General features: G+C 34.2%; 2 protein-coding genes across 4 annotated transcripts; one reads left to right on the top strand and one right to left on the bottom strand.

Annotated features, from left to right (window-relative positions):
• Window positions 1–4,028: 4,028 nt before the first annotated feature.
• On the top strand, window positions 4,029–9,629 carry LOC111397412 (carboxy-terminal domain RNA polymerase II polypeptide A small phosphatase 1-like). 2 transcript variants are annotated; one of them, XM_023024326.1, is made up of 7 exons: window positions 4,038–4,385; window positions 4,786–5,001; window positions 6,827–6,955; window positions 7,057–7,177; window positions 7,287–7,368; window positions 8,881–9,034; window positions 9,127–9,629. In XM_023024326.1, the coding sequence occupies exons 1-7, from the start codon at window positions 4,251–4,253 to the stop codon at window positions 9,265–9,267; spliced, it is 978 nt and encodes a 325-aa protein (XP_022880094.1). In that variant the 5' UTR covers window positions 4,038–4,250; the 3' UTR covers window positions 9,268–9,629. The 2 variants fall into 2 exon arrangements, with proteins under 2 accessions (XP_022880104.1, XP_022880094.1); XM_023024336.1 differs by lacking the exon at window positions 9,127–9,629 and having other exon boundaries at window positions 4,029–4,385; window positions 8,874–9,005.
• A 510-nt stretch (window positions 9,630–10,139) lies between these two features.
• On the bottom strand, window positions 10,140–15,085 carry LOC111397398 (mucin-5AC-like). Of its 2 annotated transcripts, XM_023024314.1 has the most exons (6): window positions 14,439–15,084; window positions 14,001–14,118; window positions 12,598–12,694; window positions 11,548–12,032; window positions 10,818–11,487; window positions 10,140–10,661 (listed from the first exon to the last, which is right to left on the bottom strand). In XM_023024314.1, exons 1-6 carry the CDS (start codon window positions 14,602–14,604, stop codon window positions 10,401–10,403), a joined length of 1,797 nt encoding a protein of 598 aa, XP_022880082.1. In that variant the 5' UTR covers window positions 14,605–15,084; the 3' UTR covers window positions 10,140–10,400. The 2 variants fall into 2 exon arrangements, with proteins under 2 accessions (XP_022880082.1, XP_022880075.1); XM_023024307.1 differs by having other exon boundaries at window positions 10,818–12,032; window positions 14,439–15,085.
• Between the last annotated feature and the right edge of the window lie 1,564 nt (window positions 15,086–16,649).

Here is a 16,649-nt window from a genome sequence, read left to right as displayed (position 1 = left end):
TAGATTTGTGAAGCATATTTATTTATTTATTTTGAGAATGTATGGTTGAAAATAAGAAATAGTTATGAATTTACGTGTATAATTATTTTACTGAGAGAATATATATATATATATACAAATTAAGTTACTAAAATTAATTTTTTGTATTTTGATATTTTAGGAAAAGAAGATAATTAAATTTATACAAAAATAAAAATTAATGAAAAATCAATTACCAGAACTACATTATGCAAAACTTAAAATACGGCAATATGTAAAATGTTTTTTTTTTAGCCCTTATACGAAATGTATTGTTAAATATAAATTTAATATATCTAACTTCTTATAAAAAGGGGAATGAGGCACTACTGTAGATGCAATAGTAAATTAATCCAATTTTACTGTGCGTGATGCATTTTTTTATTTTCACATTTTGTTTATGGTCATCCTTCTACACATTATGCCATCAACATTAAAATAATAATAATAATAATTTTAATATATTTAAACTGCCATGAGCAAAAAAAAAATGAAGAAAAAGAAAAACAACTTTCCGCACACGAGCATTAAAAAAAAAAACTCCCTGCACAATGCGAAGAGATGACAAACCAGGTGTAGAGAGTTGGTACCATGGCAAAACTCTTCGCACAGTGCGAAGAGGAAAAAAAAACTCTCCGCACAGTGCCACTATGCGGAGAGATTTTTTTTATTTTTTTTTATCGGTAAATTTTTTTCTCTCTCTCTGCTTACCCTATTTTTCTCTATTTCTTTACGCAATATCTATTTTTCCCCACTTCTTCATGCAACATCTATTTCCCTACTTTACGCAACGTCCATTTATCTTTCTTCTCTCCTACAATTTCATTTCTTTTTCTCTCAAGCTCATCTCTCTCACCCAAATTGTAAAATTTTTGCTCAATTCATATTTTATCTCTGAACATGCCATGTATTGAATTTTATCATGCTCTTCTTGGAGTTGTTGTAATAAATTTTCTGAATGCTAAGCTTGAGTTTTTGGCTTTTTACAGCTTGGTGGTTGCCACAGGTATATTCCTCTTGAAGATGGTTTTTTACCATAGATTCTTGACAAAGGTAATTTAAGTTAGTTTTTCATCTTTTACCTCAAACCTTAAAAGATTGTTTCTAATATAGTTTCTATCTATTTCCGCTTGTATAAAATACAGATCATAATGAATTTGTTTACTATTTTCTTCATTTAATCTACTTTATTTAATGAGCAATGCTTTTAATTTGTCAAGATGACTTTAAAATGGGAAAGTTACTGGGAAATACACTTGAGTCCATTAACTTGGTGTACAGATTTGGCTCTGATGCAGTCAGGTATTTCTTGCTCAAGGAGGTGGAATTATTCGGTAGTGATCGTTTTATCAATATTATTAATGCACATCTTGCGAAATTAGTATTTTTTCTCGTCAATTTTATATACCCAATTGCATTTCGGATTCATATTTATTTAGATTCTTGAATCCATGAGATATTTTTTAAATCCTTTATATATCTACATTTGTAGTCGATGAACAAGGGCAAATTGAGTTAGATATTGTTCTTATTTAGATAATGAGACTAAAACTTATGCACGTGTTTGTTTATTTACTTGTTTGGAACTGTCTATATGCATTTGAAAGAAAGTTAATAGTAAAAATTCAGTTTTCTTATGAGCTAAATTATGATTAATGTAATTTTTCTGTTTTTAATGATAGATTTCTTATATACTTTGGGTTTTTCCCCCCTTTTTTCTACTATTTTCTAATTATTTTTTAATCTTTCTTATTCTACCTCCACATCTCTTCTTTTAATCTTTCTTTTCCTTTTTTTTTTTTTGGTACTTTTGTCTACAAGATTTTTTGCTTTTGTTTGTCCAAGGTTTACTGTAGTCCTTCATTTGGGAGACGAGATATTTTGACTCTTGGGAATTTATTTATTTTTACAGATAAATGGATGAAAATTTCTACTGGAATAGCTTTCATATCGTATACATATATTTTTTAAATCTCATTTTCTTAATCATCTGCAATGCCTTTAAGTTTCTTTGTTATGGGTGAATATCAGGCTTTTCATTCTTATGTCAATGGAATACTTGTTTACTTTCTGGACTAGCTATATACTTTATGAGGAATATGGAAGAGTTTAAAATTTTTTGCTTCCCAAGGCAAGCATGCCGAACAATTAACGGTTAGTTAAATTTAAATTGCTATTCTGATATCAAGTATTAGCAAGGGTGAATTACTGTAGTTAGTATGAAGAAGTAAACAAAAAAAGTGCGTAAATGGTATACTAAATGAATTACACTTGATATTTAATATTGCGCAAAGTGGATGCTTCTATTTCATTTTCTTTACTAAATGAAGTAAATAAAAGTATGAAGAAGTAAATAAAAAAAGTGAGTAAATGGTATACTAAATGAAGTAAACTTGATATTTAATCTTGCGCAAAGTGGATGCTTCTATTTCATTTTCTTGTCCACGTGCATTATGCTTCTTGTTTAATTCAATTATTATAAGAATTCCTTTTTCCATGGAGATTCGATTATTTAAGTTAATGTGTGTTTTTAAAATGTTTTACTATGAATGAGTGACATATGGCATAATTATCTCTTGAAATTACCTTTTCATTGTCGAATATGATGACAGTATTGAATATGTTATTGCACTAATTGAGTAAAAAGTTCCAAAGTCCGCATTTGTTCAACTCTTTTACAAACATATCTCATACATGCTTCCATGCAACTAACTTGCAACTGAAGACTAATCCACCAAAAGGTTTTTTCATATATCCTTGGATTCATCCCTACGCAACTAACTTGCAATTAAGTAAAAATTATAATAGACCACTTATTTCATTTTCAAGTTTGTTGGTTGTGATGATTTCTTGCAAGCTGTATTTTTTGATTGATTGAGTTTGACCTTTTCGTCAATTTTGCTAAAAATCATTGGACCAATCAGTGCTTAATTGGAATTAATATTCCTATAATCTGTGTGCAGTTGATGATCCCATTGTTTAGAATTTCTTTTGTGATGCATCTGATAAAAGTTTAATAGAGAAAATGGGTCCATTGTTTAGAAAGTTGATGAGTCGCATAGGATAGATTGTTGAATTGAACAAAACAATGTATGTAGACCTCCAATATTTTCCTTGACTTGGTGCAAGTGTTTTTTTGTCAATATCTTAAGAATTCCATACTATTCGTGTAGTTCAGACATAATGACATTACTAATAAATTCAGCTTTCCTCACATACTTGCCTAAATTAATCAAACACATGCGCTAGATAGTTTTTAATTTTTGGTTTAGAAGATAGTGATTTTTGAAACAGTACGAGTATTCTTCACTTTATGTTTATTTAACTAATTACAACCATAAGTGTATGCATACCAACTAAATTTTTTATTGAAGATACAAGGTACTCATAGGAACGATTAGTTGTCTCTTATATTATGTCCATGTTCAGTATCGATTTTTAAAATTTATTTTCAATCACATATTTAATATTTTTCATAATTTTTATCGAATTTTTAATTACATATTTCATCAAACATTTATTAAATTTTATTGTATATATGATTTTTAGCCAAACCAAACAAAGGCTAAATGTCTTTAATATATTTATTGCCTATAAATACATAAGTTTCTTCTGCATGGATCACTATAATTATATATAGTTTTTAACTTTTGACGATATTATTCGATTGATTCAGAACTCTAATTTTAAATGATAAAATTTTTCTATTCAATTCTATTTATAGCTCTATCTAGTCGAGCTTTTGTCTATTTATCATTGCTCGAGCTTTGAGAATTAGAATTATTCTTTGCAAATAATCTCGGCTGAAGGAGGAAAAGCATGACTTAATTAGCACTTCAAGAAGGCAAATCAAAATACGAAAGAATCATAATTTTTCTTCTTAATAATAATATTAAAGAGGAAAAGAAAAAAGGCTAAAAATAAAAAGGAAAAAGTCCAAAATAAAAAAAAGAAAGACCAACTGTATTAACAGTAATAAAGTACTGTCCGCCTATTATCTCTCTCCCACTCTCACTTTTACACGCGCCGCGTACTCTCTCTCCTATTCATTTCCTTCGATATAGCCACAGCTGCCATCTTGACCACTCCTTCGTCGTCTGTTTTTCTGTCTATATCTGTCTCTCACCACAGCAAAAAACCAAAAAAAATCCAGTATTGTATTGAATTGTGCTCGTTAATTCCCTGGCAGACTTAGAGAAACAGATTTCGACAATAACTAATATTATATATTTATGATGGCAGAGCTGGCGGCGCCTGAAGCTTACGCGCCACGGACAATACAGGTTTGGAGAACACTGTTGAACTGGTTGACCTTTTTCTTCCAGATCTTCACTCAGATCCTCCGGGGAACGCCTTCGTTCACTCAGGTCCTCTCTTATGTCGGCCTGCGTCACGGCTCCTTCCTTTCTTCTGCTGCTCACGCTCCGTCGCATTTTAAGCCTTTGCCGGTAGTTGAGCTGTCGGAGTTTGGAGAAGAGCCGGAAGAGGCCCTTCCGCCGCCTACTCATCCACCCCTTGCGGCTGCTGTTCCAATCGCGGGTGGAGGGAAGCTGCTGGATGCTTCGTCTTTGGAGAAGCTAAAGGTATTTTCTTTTAGTTTGAGTTTTGAATTTAAATTGGTCTGAATTTGATAGCAATAGGAATAAAGGAAAATAAGTGGAAATTTTGAGTTAGTTATTGTCATAATCGTGACTAAGAAATGACCAATGTCATATTTTATAGATTGTGATCTATTACTCTAACCAAGGGATTCTAAAATCCCTAAAGGTCCTCTCTTATGTCGGCCTGCGTCACGGCTCCTTCCTTTCTTCTGCTGCTCACGCTCCGTCGCATTTTAAGCCTTTGCCGGTAGTTGAGCTGTCGGAGTTTGGAGAAGAGCCGGAAGAGGCCCTTCCGCCGCCTACTCATCCACCCCTTGCGGCTGCTGTTCCAATCGCGGGTGGAGGGAAGCTGCTGGATGCTTCGTCTTTGGAGAAGCTAAAGGTATTTTCTTTTAGTTTGAGTTTTGAATTTAAATTGGTCTGAATTTGATAGCAATAGGAATAAAGGAAAATAAGTGGAAATTTTGAGTTAGTTATTGTCATAATCGTGACTAAGAAATGACCAATGTCATATTTTATAGATTGTGATCTATTACTCTAACCAAGGGATTCTAAAATCCCTAAACTTCATGTTCCTAGAAGCTTGAGGTGGTAGAAGGCAAGCCAGCTTGAGAGTTCAGAATGGAATTAGTTTGTATCTAGGGTTCATCGAATTGTGAATAGAATAGCCGTATTAAGAAGCTGCCTTTTGGCTCTTGGTGTCAACCTAAAGGTTGCTACAAACAAAATCATCAAGGAAAATTTGTCATTTCAAAATCCAAGACAAGGACTAATGCCACTGCTGCCAATACTAATTTGTCATGAGGACAAAGTTGGTTGCAAGTTTGGACTTAGTGAAGAAGGTGGTGTTTGTAATTAATAAAGCTTTAAGAAAGAGGTATGAATGACTTTGAGGAAGTTAGCGCCTAAGGCTAAGTAGGCTGTGACTCAGAGTGTAAAGTCTAATAGTAAAATAAATAGAATCGATGGATAAATATGCCCAAATTCCTATACTGCCAATAGGCTGGAGAAAGAGAACGAGCGCAGGCAAGGCTCAAGAGAAAAGACAAAAACTGGCATGAAGTGAGGATGCCGAATACGATATCGAGAAGCGAGAAAATATAGCTGATGAGAGAACCAAGCAAACCGCTTGGCCAAGCGACAAGAATGGTGATGGTGGTCCAGGGGGCAATGCATAGGGAGAGAAGGGATTGTCATCCTCCATCAGATAAGGAAAGCATATATAGAGCATAATATTCTTTTAATTAAAATTGAAATATTTAAAGAAACCGAAGATAAAAAGTCAGCTGGGCAAGCAGTACTAGGTGGCTTGCCAATGAATGCAAGTGAAGACAAGCTAAATCCAAACGTGGATTAAAGATGCTCGATCACCATATTAGATGAAGAAAGATAGGAAACATGTCTTGTTTTGTTTTGTTTTATATTTTTCTATTCCATAATGGCCAATATTGATCAAGAAAGCTATATAGAAAATGTAATTGATATTTCATGGGATTATGTTTTGGAGATCGATTATTTTATAGAATTGTTTACAATTGCTACAAACAAAGGGCTATTAAATGCCTATATCTAATGATGGGAAATATTAAGTATATGATCGACTTTATGAAGTGCTTGAGTTGACTTTTAGCCTTGTGATTCAACTTATTTAACTAATGACGTAGATCATAACTTCTGTGATACCAAAAGGAACACGGGGTATTTTTGGAAACTTAACATGCCATCTAATTGTGAATGATCTGTTGATTTTTTATTTATTTTTAGTTGACCAGTTGGCCCAAGAAAAAATGTGATGTACATGAAGTGACTGGAGACCTGAGTAAATGGAAACATAAAGAAACAATTTTATATAATTAGTTACATATATTTGGGAGAAGGCCTAATGCAGTCAATCAAGTGCAAGAATGCCATCTTCTTTTTCTTCGTGGGGGTTGTGGTATTTGATCAAGGATAAGAATTAACTGTCAAATAAAATAGGGAAAGGTAGAACAAATGATGGATTACTAAATCTAGAGTGAGTCATGGTTTAGACTTTGTAGACTTTCGTCCTGATTTACGATAAAAACTATAAATTCTACATAACAGTAAGGGAAAAAAAAAATTATTTATTTCATCATTATTATTAGGCTGATGAAATTTTTCTGTCAAAAGATGCATACTGCCACATTGAAATTCTTTTCCCATCTCACCCATTTTAATGTGTGCAGGTGGTTCTTGACTTGGATGAAACTCTGGTCTGTGCATATGAGACGTCAAGTCTGCCTGCAATGGTACATGCTCAGGCCACTGAAGCTGGTTTAAAATGGTTTGAACTAGAATGTGTTTCGTCTGATAAGGTTTGTTACATATCTTTTCAACTTAAGGATAAAGCAGAAAAGTCTACAGTCGATCTTAACATTTGATATCCCTTTCACCTTTTTTTCCATGGGGCTTCAAGGAATTTGAAGGAAAACCTAAGATCAACTATGTGACAGTGTTTGAACGTCCTGGATTGAATGAATTTCTAAAACAACTAAGTGAATTTGCGGATCTTGTGTTATTTACTGCTGGACTTGAAGGTTTCTTGACACTCCACAACATCTTAATTTTCTTTTTTCCTATTGTTATACCATTTTCTTTAAGATTTTATTTATTTTACATTCAATTCCTGTTTTTATACTCTTGCAGGCTATGCTAGACCACTTGTTGACAGAATAGATGCTGAAAATCGATTCAGTAGTAGACTGTATCGGCCTTCGACGATTAGCACGTAAGTGTAGATGCTTCTGTACTGTGATCTATTTGTATGTAGAATCTTGCCATTTTTTGCATGTTCCTTACACCTTGATATCTGTAAAATGTATTTATGTTTGACAAAAAGTTAAAGAAAAAAGAGAGAAATACAAGTGCAATAGTCATGAGATGCACCAAAGCATCTACCTTTTGTTATGCTGGTATATATGTCTTATGGGGTTATAATAGCATCAAAGACATGGACAACATGTTAACCTTTATATTTATATTCCTCTCATCACTGTTGAAACAACAATGAGAGTGATTGGGATTACTTATAAGCATTAATTTCCGTGCATATAAGCAGAACATGTTAGACATTGCTTATAAGCACTAACTTTGCTCATATTTATAGGAAGTTCTTTTTGACAAATTAGTCTAGACTTGCAAAAAATATTTATAAGCACTCTGTTTCATGTTTCTTCCAGTGCCAAAGGCAGTTGAAAAATACTAAACAAACATTATTCTTAAAAGCTTTTGCTAATTTTGTATCTTCTCTAATCATAGATTCTTTAACTGAGTTTGTATCCTTGTTGTACTCTGTTTACTGAAATTACTTTTATAGACAATTTTCTTTCTATTTGAGTTTTCAAAGGTAGGCGTTAGGTTTGGATTCCTACTTGCTTAGATATAAAACTCAAATAAACAAATGATTGGCTCCTGCTTCTTTCCTTTGTCTTTTATTTTTATTTATTATTATTTTTTTTTAGAAGTTAGATTCCACGCTTTAAAGTCATTGAAAACTATGGTTCTTTGTTGCATGATATCATGTTGTCTTAATTGGCTTTTGGTAGAAGCCTTCAATTTCCATTTTTCCTCTCAAACTGGTTTCCCATAAATAGGGCAGTCCATTTGAGTTTAAGAAAGGGGAAGCTTGAATGAAATTACAGTATTCGCAAATTATGTGAATTTGTTGCATGTGAATCTCTGAGTCTAGTGTAGTGTCATCAGAGTTTTTTTTCCTTCTTTAGTCCTGTAGTTTAGATTCAAGGGCTTGTTTGAGAATCCATGAATTTTGTGTTTTCTTAATTTCTGGAGTGGAGAATTCGAAAGGTCTTAATTTGGATAAAGTTGCTAGATTTACTCGATGATATAAAGCAACAAGATCATTAGTCACTATTATGAACATGAACCTCTTTAGGTCTGCACAGCATATCTCAAACACCCAAGTTGTCCTTGTCTGATGCTTAACATATTATCATCAATTTTCTTTCACCACTGAATTATCGTTTTCTTTTCAATGTCCTAGCATAAACGAGCATTTAGCCCATGTTTGGCTAATGTTCATAAACTGTTTATAAAGGGTCAAATGACTTTTTATCCACACATTTCTTAGACTCACAAGTATTGTCCACTTGTCCACCACTCATTTCTATCTATTTATAAATTAAACCGTTTATACACACTTTCCAAACAAGCTTTTAGACATGCATACATACACATAGTTATGTTTTACTGTGATAACCTCACTTGTTTGCATAGATAACAGAAAATATCGTGAACATGTGAAGGATCTATCGTGCTTATCAAAGGATTTATGTCGAATTGTCATTGTTGATAACAACCCATTTAGTTTCTTGTTGCAACCCTTGAATGGAATTCCATGCATTCCATTTTCTGCTGGACAACCACATGATGATCAGGTACCTCCTTTTACTCGTCCAAGATATTTTGTTCTTCCTCACAACTATCCCTCCTACTCTTACGACTAACTGTTAATCACTGTGCTTAACAGCTTTTGGAAGTTATTCTTCCACTTCTCAAGCACCTCTCTCTGCAGAAAGACGTAAGGCCAGTTCTGTACGAAAGATTTTACATGCCCGAATGGTTTCAAAAGCATGGCATCCCTGCTTCAGAAAAGACAAACTTACGCTGAAATCGAACGGAGTGTAGGATATTATTCTTTTCACAAGGCAGTGTGTCCTAGCCAGATCTCCCAAAATTTTGTATAGGATCATTCTGTGGCTGTTCTCAGGAGCAGCTACTAATGAAACTCAGAAATGTTCAAATTCTTGTCAGATGAGTTTCTCTATTGCACTATCAGACATTTGCACACGATTGTGAAAAGTAAGATTCTTGTGTAATATTGTTTATAGGTTTGAATTTTATGTATTTCCTAATTGTATCAGTCAATGCCAATAAATTATTTGCAGGTGAACAGAATTCTTAGTTATGTCACTTGAAAGAGATTGATGTATATTAGAATGCAGTTTTTCAATTTGTTACCTTTTATTTCCACCTTCTCGTGCTAATTTATTAAATACTCGCATTTTTCAGTTTTCTATGTAAAAATATTTGATAATAGCTCATTTACTTCCAACGTCCATTTCTTTGCCATACTATACTTGATGTCGTCAAATTAGAGTATAAATTTGATTGGTAATTTTAAGACAATTTGCTAATTATCTTTACTCACTTTAAATTTTTTAATTTCACCATTTTCATTTCTTTTCTTGCTAGATCTATTAAAATATTCAAAACAACTCGATTCTTAACACTCACGACAGACTAATAGCTTGATCAAATATGTAATAAAATTACTTTTGCTTGCAGTTTATATGAACTTTGTCACACAATCTGAACAAAACCAGCGGGCCAATTTCATCCCATTATCTCATCCGTTATCAGCAGAGCAAGCAACTAAGTTGCATTCTCACCTGAAGGAATTGTTTCCCGCTTGCAAGGTCCGAATTTGGGTATTTGCCAAACATGCCATAATATTAATATGTACAAATTTAGACTACTTAATTCATCCTTTAAAAAAATGGAGTTAGCATTGATCTTAATGTCCAAAGTTCACAAGCAAACGACTGGACGAAGGTTTAGCTTATGAACCAAATTTCTAATAATGATACAATGATTTCAAATTATACATCTAACTCGTGAATCTGAATATACACTGACCTTCTTTAGTGGAGAATGATAGTCTCTCAATTGTCGAATTAGCTTCAAACCAGAAGTTCAGAATATAAGCCAATGGTTAATGCATGTATATTATGGTAGCATGGACTATCTTCTCCTGCTACATATGCTAGCAGGAGATCGGGGAGGCTTATCACTGCTAACATCATCATCCCCTTCACTTCCATCCATGCAAAGGGCATTGTTATTAACACTCACTTCAGAACTAGCACTGCTTGTTGCAAATGCGGAATCAGACATACTAATCGTCTTGCTTTTGTTATGCCCTGATCTCACACTATACATGGAGGATGCCGGGATATTAGTCATTAGTGGACGTAGATTGCCTGGAATGTTTCGCCTTATCCCCTGCACAGGAAAAACCAGAAATTAATTTATGTTAAGCACCATATATTGATTTAGAACGTTATTTCACTAAATGATATAAAAAACCACCACCTTCAATATGATTACCAGTGATTATAGTATCACTTGAATGACGAAAGATGATATTAATGTACATACCATATGCCTTACTGCCATATCTAACGATTTCTTTGAAAGTGTTCTCCCAAAGTCTGAACTGTCGGGTGATGAAGACTTTCCAGATAAGTTGCTCATGGGTGAATGTTTGTCATCTTGCTTCGGTGGAGCCAGTTTCCGCATATTTATCACTCTCTCAACCATTTTAGTTCCATAGAGGACAGGGCTCACATTGTCATTTGCCTTGGCATGCAACCGATTTACAGCAGGCACGGGGACGGAGCTTCCATTGCTACGAGTAATACCATTGGGAGGCCGTCCTCTTGCTGGAGAACATGATTGTCTTCTAACCCTTCCATTTGAAAGGGGTTCTATGGATGATGATCGAGAACTTGGTGCTCCAGTTCTACCCCTAGTGACAGAAGCCGGCCTATCAGACAGAGATGTCCGCAGGTTTGATGGAGCATCAAGTGAAAATCCTGGCATGTCTGAGGGTTTCCATGGTTTGGGCTTTGTAGTTGGAGAATTAGACACTGTTGGCACTGGATTTTTTGCTGTAGAGGTAACAGACTTTATTACCGAAGAAGAGGTTGGGGATTTAAATGGGGCACTTGACACTGATGTCCTACGAGTTGGGGTTGATGCCCTGGACGTGGACTTTGGTGCAGGTAAAGATTGTGTGGTTGTAGGTGTTGAGGATCTTATGGTAGACCTTGTGGTAGGTGTAGAAGATCTCGGTGGAACTGTGGGCTTAGCTGAAGGCAAGGTGGACCTTGTGGTAGGTGTAGAAGATCTCGGTGGAACTGTGGGCTTAGCTGAAGGCAAGGTGGCACGGGAAGTAGGTGTTGCAGATCTCGGAGGAACCGTGGGCTTAGCTGAAGGCAAGGTGGCACGGGAAGTAGGTGTTGCGGATCTCGGAGGAACCGTGTGCTTAGCAGAAGGCAAGGAAGCACGGGAGGTAGGTGTTGCAGATCTCGAAGGTTTAGATGATGTGGTTGATGTTACTTTAGATGACATGATGGAGGTTAATTTAGAAGCCGTGGTCAATGTAGATTTATCAGACGCTGGAGTCAAGCTGGATCTAGATGTTGAGCTCAATGTTGGACGCCCAGTTGGTGTTGCAGCTCTTGATCCAGGACCCCCAGATGAAGAGGGCCTGCGGAGTCCTCCAGTTGAAGTATTTAACCTAAGAGATGATGCTGGCTGTCTAGATAATAAATGGCTCCTGCTAGCCAGCTCAGGCTGGGAGTTTGCTAGCTTCAAGCGTAGAAAACAAGAAGAAGAAAAAAAAATATTTCATAATTTTTGCAGATAATTCTCTAAAACACCCAAAAAAATATTTCACAAAGGACTGCCAATGTGTTTGTTCCTTAAGCAAGGTGAATTTCTCACTCACTGCACTATTAGTTTTGAAGAGGATTATAGACTATAACTATGCAGCTTATCATAATGACCATCATCATATAATAGAATTAGAAACAAATAAATGTATTATAAGAATATTTAACTCCTTTGCTCTTTTAGGGACTTGATTTCCTAAAATCTGTTCGCTCCTTCTACATAGTGAATGGAAACTTATAAAACACATTGGCCACATGATCTTTGTCAATTCACACTACATATTTGCTTTCCACTTCATGAAAGAATATATCAGTCACTATGCGCTTTAAGCTAAGAACATTCAGGACACGGCCCATGAATTTTAGGAGGTATGTTAGCTCCTAGTGCATAAGGAATGACCAAACTCCTATCCCATAGAAACATGAAGAACTAATTTTACATTCAAACCAATAAAAACAGAATGCTATTATCTTTAGCTTACTCTAGATTTCAGCACCGGGGAGTGAAATTTTGGAGCACTTTTTTGTGATTCCATCTCTAGTGAAGGAAAAAGAGGAGTACCTGGAGGTGTTAAAAGCCTGAAAACATAAGAAACCTTTTATGAGTGCCATTGAATGACTGTGGATTGAGATAAAGTGAACCTTTACGTTCCATCTAGAATTCTCAAGAAAATCTAGTCCAAGCCCCATTGACACATCTGACAGCAGTAACTATAAATTTGAGAGTCAATTTTTTGTTTCCGAAAAATCAAAGCCCAAATTATTTCCAAGGGATCAAAATATCCAATTAACATCAGCAATATGTGATGATGAGCACATATAATATTTCATTATCTGAGCTTATGTAAATCATGCAATCCATCTTTAAACCAAGAAAAATTACTATTGATAATAACTAAGATTTAGCAACTTAAAGGGGTGAAGTAGAGGAAAACAAACTTACTTCACCAGCAACCTTTCCTAGTGAATATAGGCCTTTTATATTGGAGCTACATTCTATATGCTACTTCTGTTCATTGGTAAAGAAGACTTGCAGATATTTAGCTCCTGTTTGATCCACATTATTTAAAAACTCATTTTTTTCTTAAACTCATTTTCAACTACACATTCTCCCAATAAAATAATTTTACACTTAAACCCAAATTTTTTACTTATTTTTAATCACCCATTCTCCAAAAAATACTAATACAAAACTCATTTTTTCACACAAAATGGAGCTCAAACATAAGCTTAATATCATCACCACACAAAAAAAATGTAAAGTTCCATAAATTAGACCTTGCTATGCTAATAATTATAATAAGAATGAAAAGATAACTTATCTATGTTATTCACCAGTATTTGACTAATTACTAAATGATAAAGATTAAACACAGAGATTAGTAATTTATTATTTAAATAACTAATTAAGTTACCAATGTACCAATATACTAAAGGCATTCGAGTATGCAGATACAGAGACATCCATTCCAAGCTAATAATAAATAGCAAGTACAGTGTTTGTACAGTTGAGAACCTTCCACATAATTATTCTAGTCTGGTGTTGGATTGAGAAGAAAACTATACAGAACTTGTGGTGCATCTTTGAGTATCAACTGTAAGAAATCACAGATATTTTATAAAAAGGTCAATACTTCTAAGATGGAATTTATCCGATAGATTGTTGAGTCCATTTGAAATGTGAAAAATAATCAAATTCATTCTTATGGGAGGAGAAAGTCAACAAGAGATATTTTCTTTTAATCCAAGTATAAATAGGAGTTTAAGTACAATAAAAGCACTCCATGAAGACAAATTAAATTGATATATTTACCATTAAAGGGCATCAACACTACAAAATTTAAAGAAATTCACAATCAGCCCTCGGAGGTATCAAGAAAATTACCACTCATAGTCATTTTTTTCACCGTCAGAATTAAGAAATTCATCAGCACCAGTCTTCCGCACAGGTGCAGGTGTAGCTGCAGTTATATTAAAAATGGGAGAACCATCGATTCTTGATCCTGCATACAAAGTCATAAATAAAATAAAAAACGAATACTTGAACTATAAAACTAAGATCACTAAATGAAAAGCTTCAGAAAAGGTAAATTTCAAGTACATTTCTTTCAATCTTTTACTTCAAATAATATTTCACAATCTAATTATCCAAAGTCAGTAACATTCACCAAACAAAAAGTTCCACAATTTCGAAACAAAATCCACCAAGTAGATTCATCATACAATTAATTAATAACTAATAGAGACCTACATCACATAACACCAAAACAACAATATAAAATAATTGAACAACTTTTCCACAAAATTCAAACTTTTTTAATACCAAGTGGAGCATCAAATTCATTGGAGTTTTGAAGAAGAAGAAGATTATTCCGTTCCTTTTCGCGCTTGCACATTTCTTGAAACAATGCTAGCTCCTCATCCTTGCTGTCCTTCTGTCTCAGATTCCCCATTTGCTCCCTCTCCGAAGCCCAAAAACTCCGATTCATCCCCCAGTGAATATATTAAAAAAGCACTCCTCAACTCTCAATCAACATTCTGAACCATTCAAGCTCGATAAAACCCTGCATTTCTCCAACCCAATTTCTTGACAAGCAAATTGAAATCACTAACTTCAAAGATCGAGGATTCAAACTAATAATTAGAAACGAAACTCAGCTGAAAAGCAATCCACACTCCACATTCCACCTTTTTAATAAAATATCCACAGAATCCGCATATTTCAACCAGTTAATGTTGTCAAACCCATAGGAGAAACATTAATCTATAAATACTACGCGCATATGTGTATATATTTGAGTAAATGTAGAGAGAGAAAAGAGGGGGAAACGAAGCAGAAATGTGAGGGCTAGTTCGAATAGATTTGCAGATCGGGAGGGAGTGGCAACGGCTGTAAATTAGGATAGAATCGTGGGGGATTTCAGGGAACAATTCAAGTTTGGTTCGGATGAGAGAGAGAGAGTACAACTAACGGCTTGTTTCTTAAAGGTTTCAGAATCCTGAGTATAATTACATAAATGGACGTGAACTCATTTAAATATTATGGCCTCGCTTGATACCTTTTTTTCAAAATGTATTTTTCTTTCTTCTTTTCAATCACATATTTTTTATTAAAATAATATTATACATAAATAAAAAAAAATTTCTTATTTTTCAACTACATATTTCTCATCAATTTACTATTCAAAAATGTATTTTTACATAAAAATGGGTCTCAAACACCCACTATGTTACAAAAATTTGGTGAAATGGGTCCCACAAGAGGGGTCAAAAGAGGGGATGGTTTTGAACTTGGAACGAGCAATCTCAATTATACTCGAGTGGTTGAACCATGCTACATGTACGAACAAGTTTTATAGAATTTGTTTTCAGATGAACACGTCATAGAATTTCATTTCAATCAAAACAAACAAACAAAATGCTCAGTGAACGCACGGAATTGTTCCGAGTAGTTTATGTCATCAACACATCGAGCACTATCCATCTAGAAAGTATCAGTCACTCACATCAATGTACAAAAGTTTGTGTAAATGAGTTCGTGGAAGCATTAGTTCGATTGGAGGAGTTCGAATCAATAATGTACAAAAAATTCATCGTGTTTAGCTAGCACGACATGTGATTTTGTTAGAGTTGACATAGTGCACAGCTCATTTTACACTTTGAAATTACGATGCCATTTTTCATCATCAATGATCATCATCATGTGACAAAACTATGACGATAAAAAATAGGTCTAATGGGACATGGAACTCGTGTTATTGGTCGGATCAAAAGATTCACTTACGATATTAATTAAAATTTTGATTAGGCAAAAATTCTTTGTATTGGTTAATCAGTCCAATACATGTTTATTTGATAAAATTATAATAATTTTCAATTAATAAAGCTTAATTTTAATCGTAAAAATTATTTAACTAATTGAGGGCCTACTTTTTATCACAAAAAACATCAATTTTATGTAGATGACGCCCCTATTGGTGGGGGTCTGTTGTGGCGGCCCTGGATTGCCAAGGCCCATGTGGACCCTGGCCATATTGCATTCAATAGTTGACTTTAAAGTCAAATTTACCGTGCAACTTTATGTCATCAACACATCGAGCACTATCCATCTAGAAAGTATCAGTCACATCAATGTACAAAAGTTCGTGTAAAGGAGTTCGTGGAAGCGTTTGTTCGATCAGAGGAGTTCGAATCAATAATGTACAAGAAAATTCATCATAATACGAGAGGTTTAGCTAGCACGACATATGATTTCGTTAGAGTTGACATGGTGCATAGCTCGTTTTACACTTTAGTCAAGTATAGAGTCATTTGAAAATTTTAAAACATGACAATTCATTTTCAAATTGTCAAAAATCTCGATGGACTATTCTTCCAATTATCGATGGAGACCATCTACTACAATTAAAAAATGAAATTATGATGCTATTTTTCATCATTAATGGTCATCATCACGCGACAAAACTATGACGATCAATGGGACATGCAGCCCATGTTATTGATCAGGTTCATAGATTCACTTACGATATTAATT

The sequence above is a fragment of the Olea europaea genome, chromosome 1 (assembly GCF_002742605.1).
Source record: "Olea europaea var. sylvestris chromosome 1, O_europaea_v1, whole genome shotgun sequence".
Taxonomy (NCBI): Eukaryota; Viridiplantae; Streptophyta; class Magnoliopsida; order Lamiales; family Oleaceae; genus Olea; species Olea europaea.
This window is presented reverse-complemented; position numbering and strand designations above follow the sequence as displayed.

Coding starts and splice junctions, on each gene's coding strand:
- LOC111397412 (XM_023024326.1), top strand. CDS start 4,251: ATGATGGCAGAGCTGGCGGCGCCTGAAGCTTACGCGCCACGGACAATA. Junction 4,386..4,785: donor GAACGCCTTCGTTCACTCAG/GTCCTCTCTTAT, acceptor AAATCCCTAAAG/GTCCTCTCTTATGTCGGCCT. Junction 6,956..7,056: donor AATGTGTTTCGTCTGATAAG/GTTTGTTACATA, acceptor TGGGGCTTCAAG/GAATTTGAAGGAAAACCTAA.
- LOC111397398 (XM_023024307.1), bottom strand. CDS start 14,604: ATGAATCGGAGTTTTTGGGCTTCGGAGAGGGAGCAAATGGGGAATCTG. Junction 14,119..14,438: donor TGAATTTGATGCTCCACTTG/GTATTAAAAAAG, acceptor CTTTGTATGCAG/GATCAAGAATCGATGGTTCT. Junction 10,662..10,817: donor ATATGGCAGTAAGGCATATG/GTATGTACATTA, acceptor TTTCCTGTGCAG/GGGATAAGGCGAAACATTCC.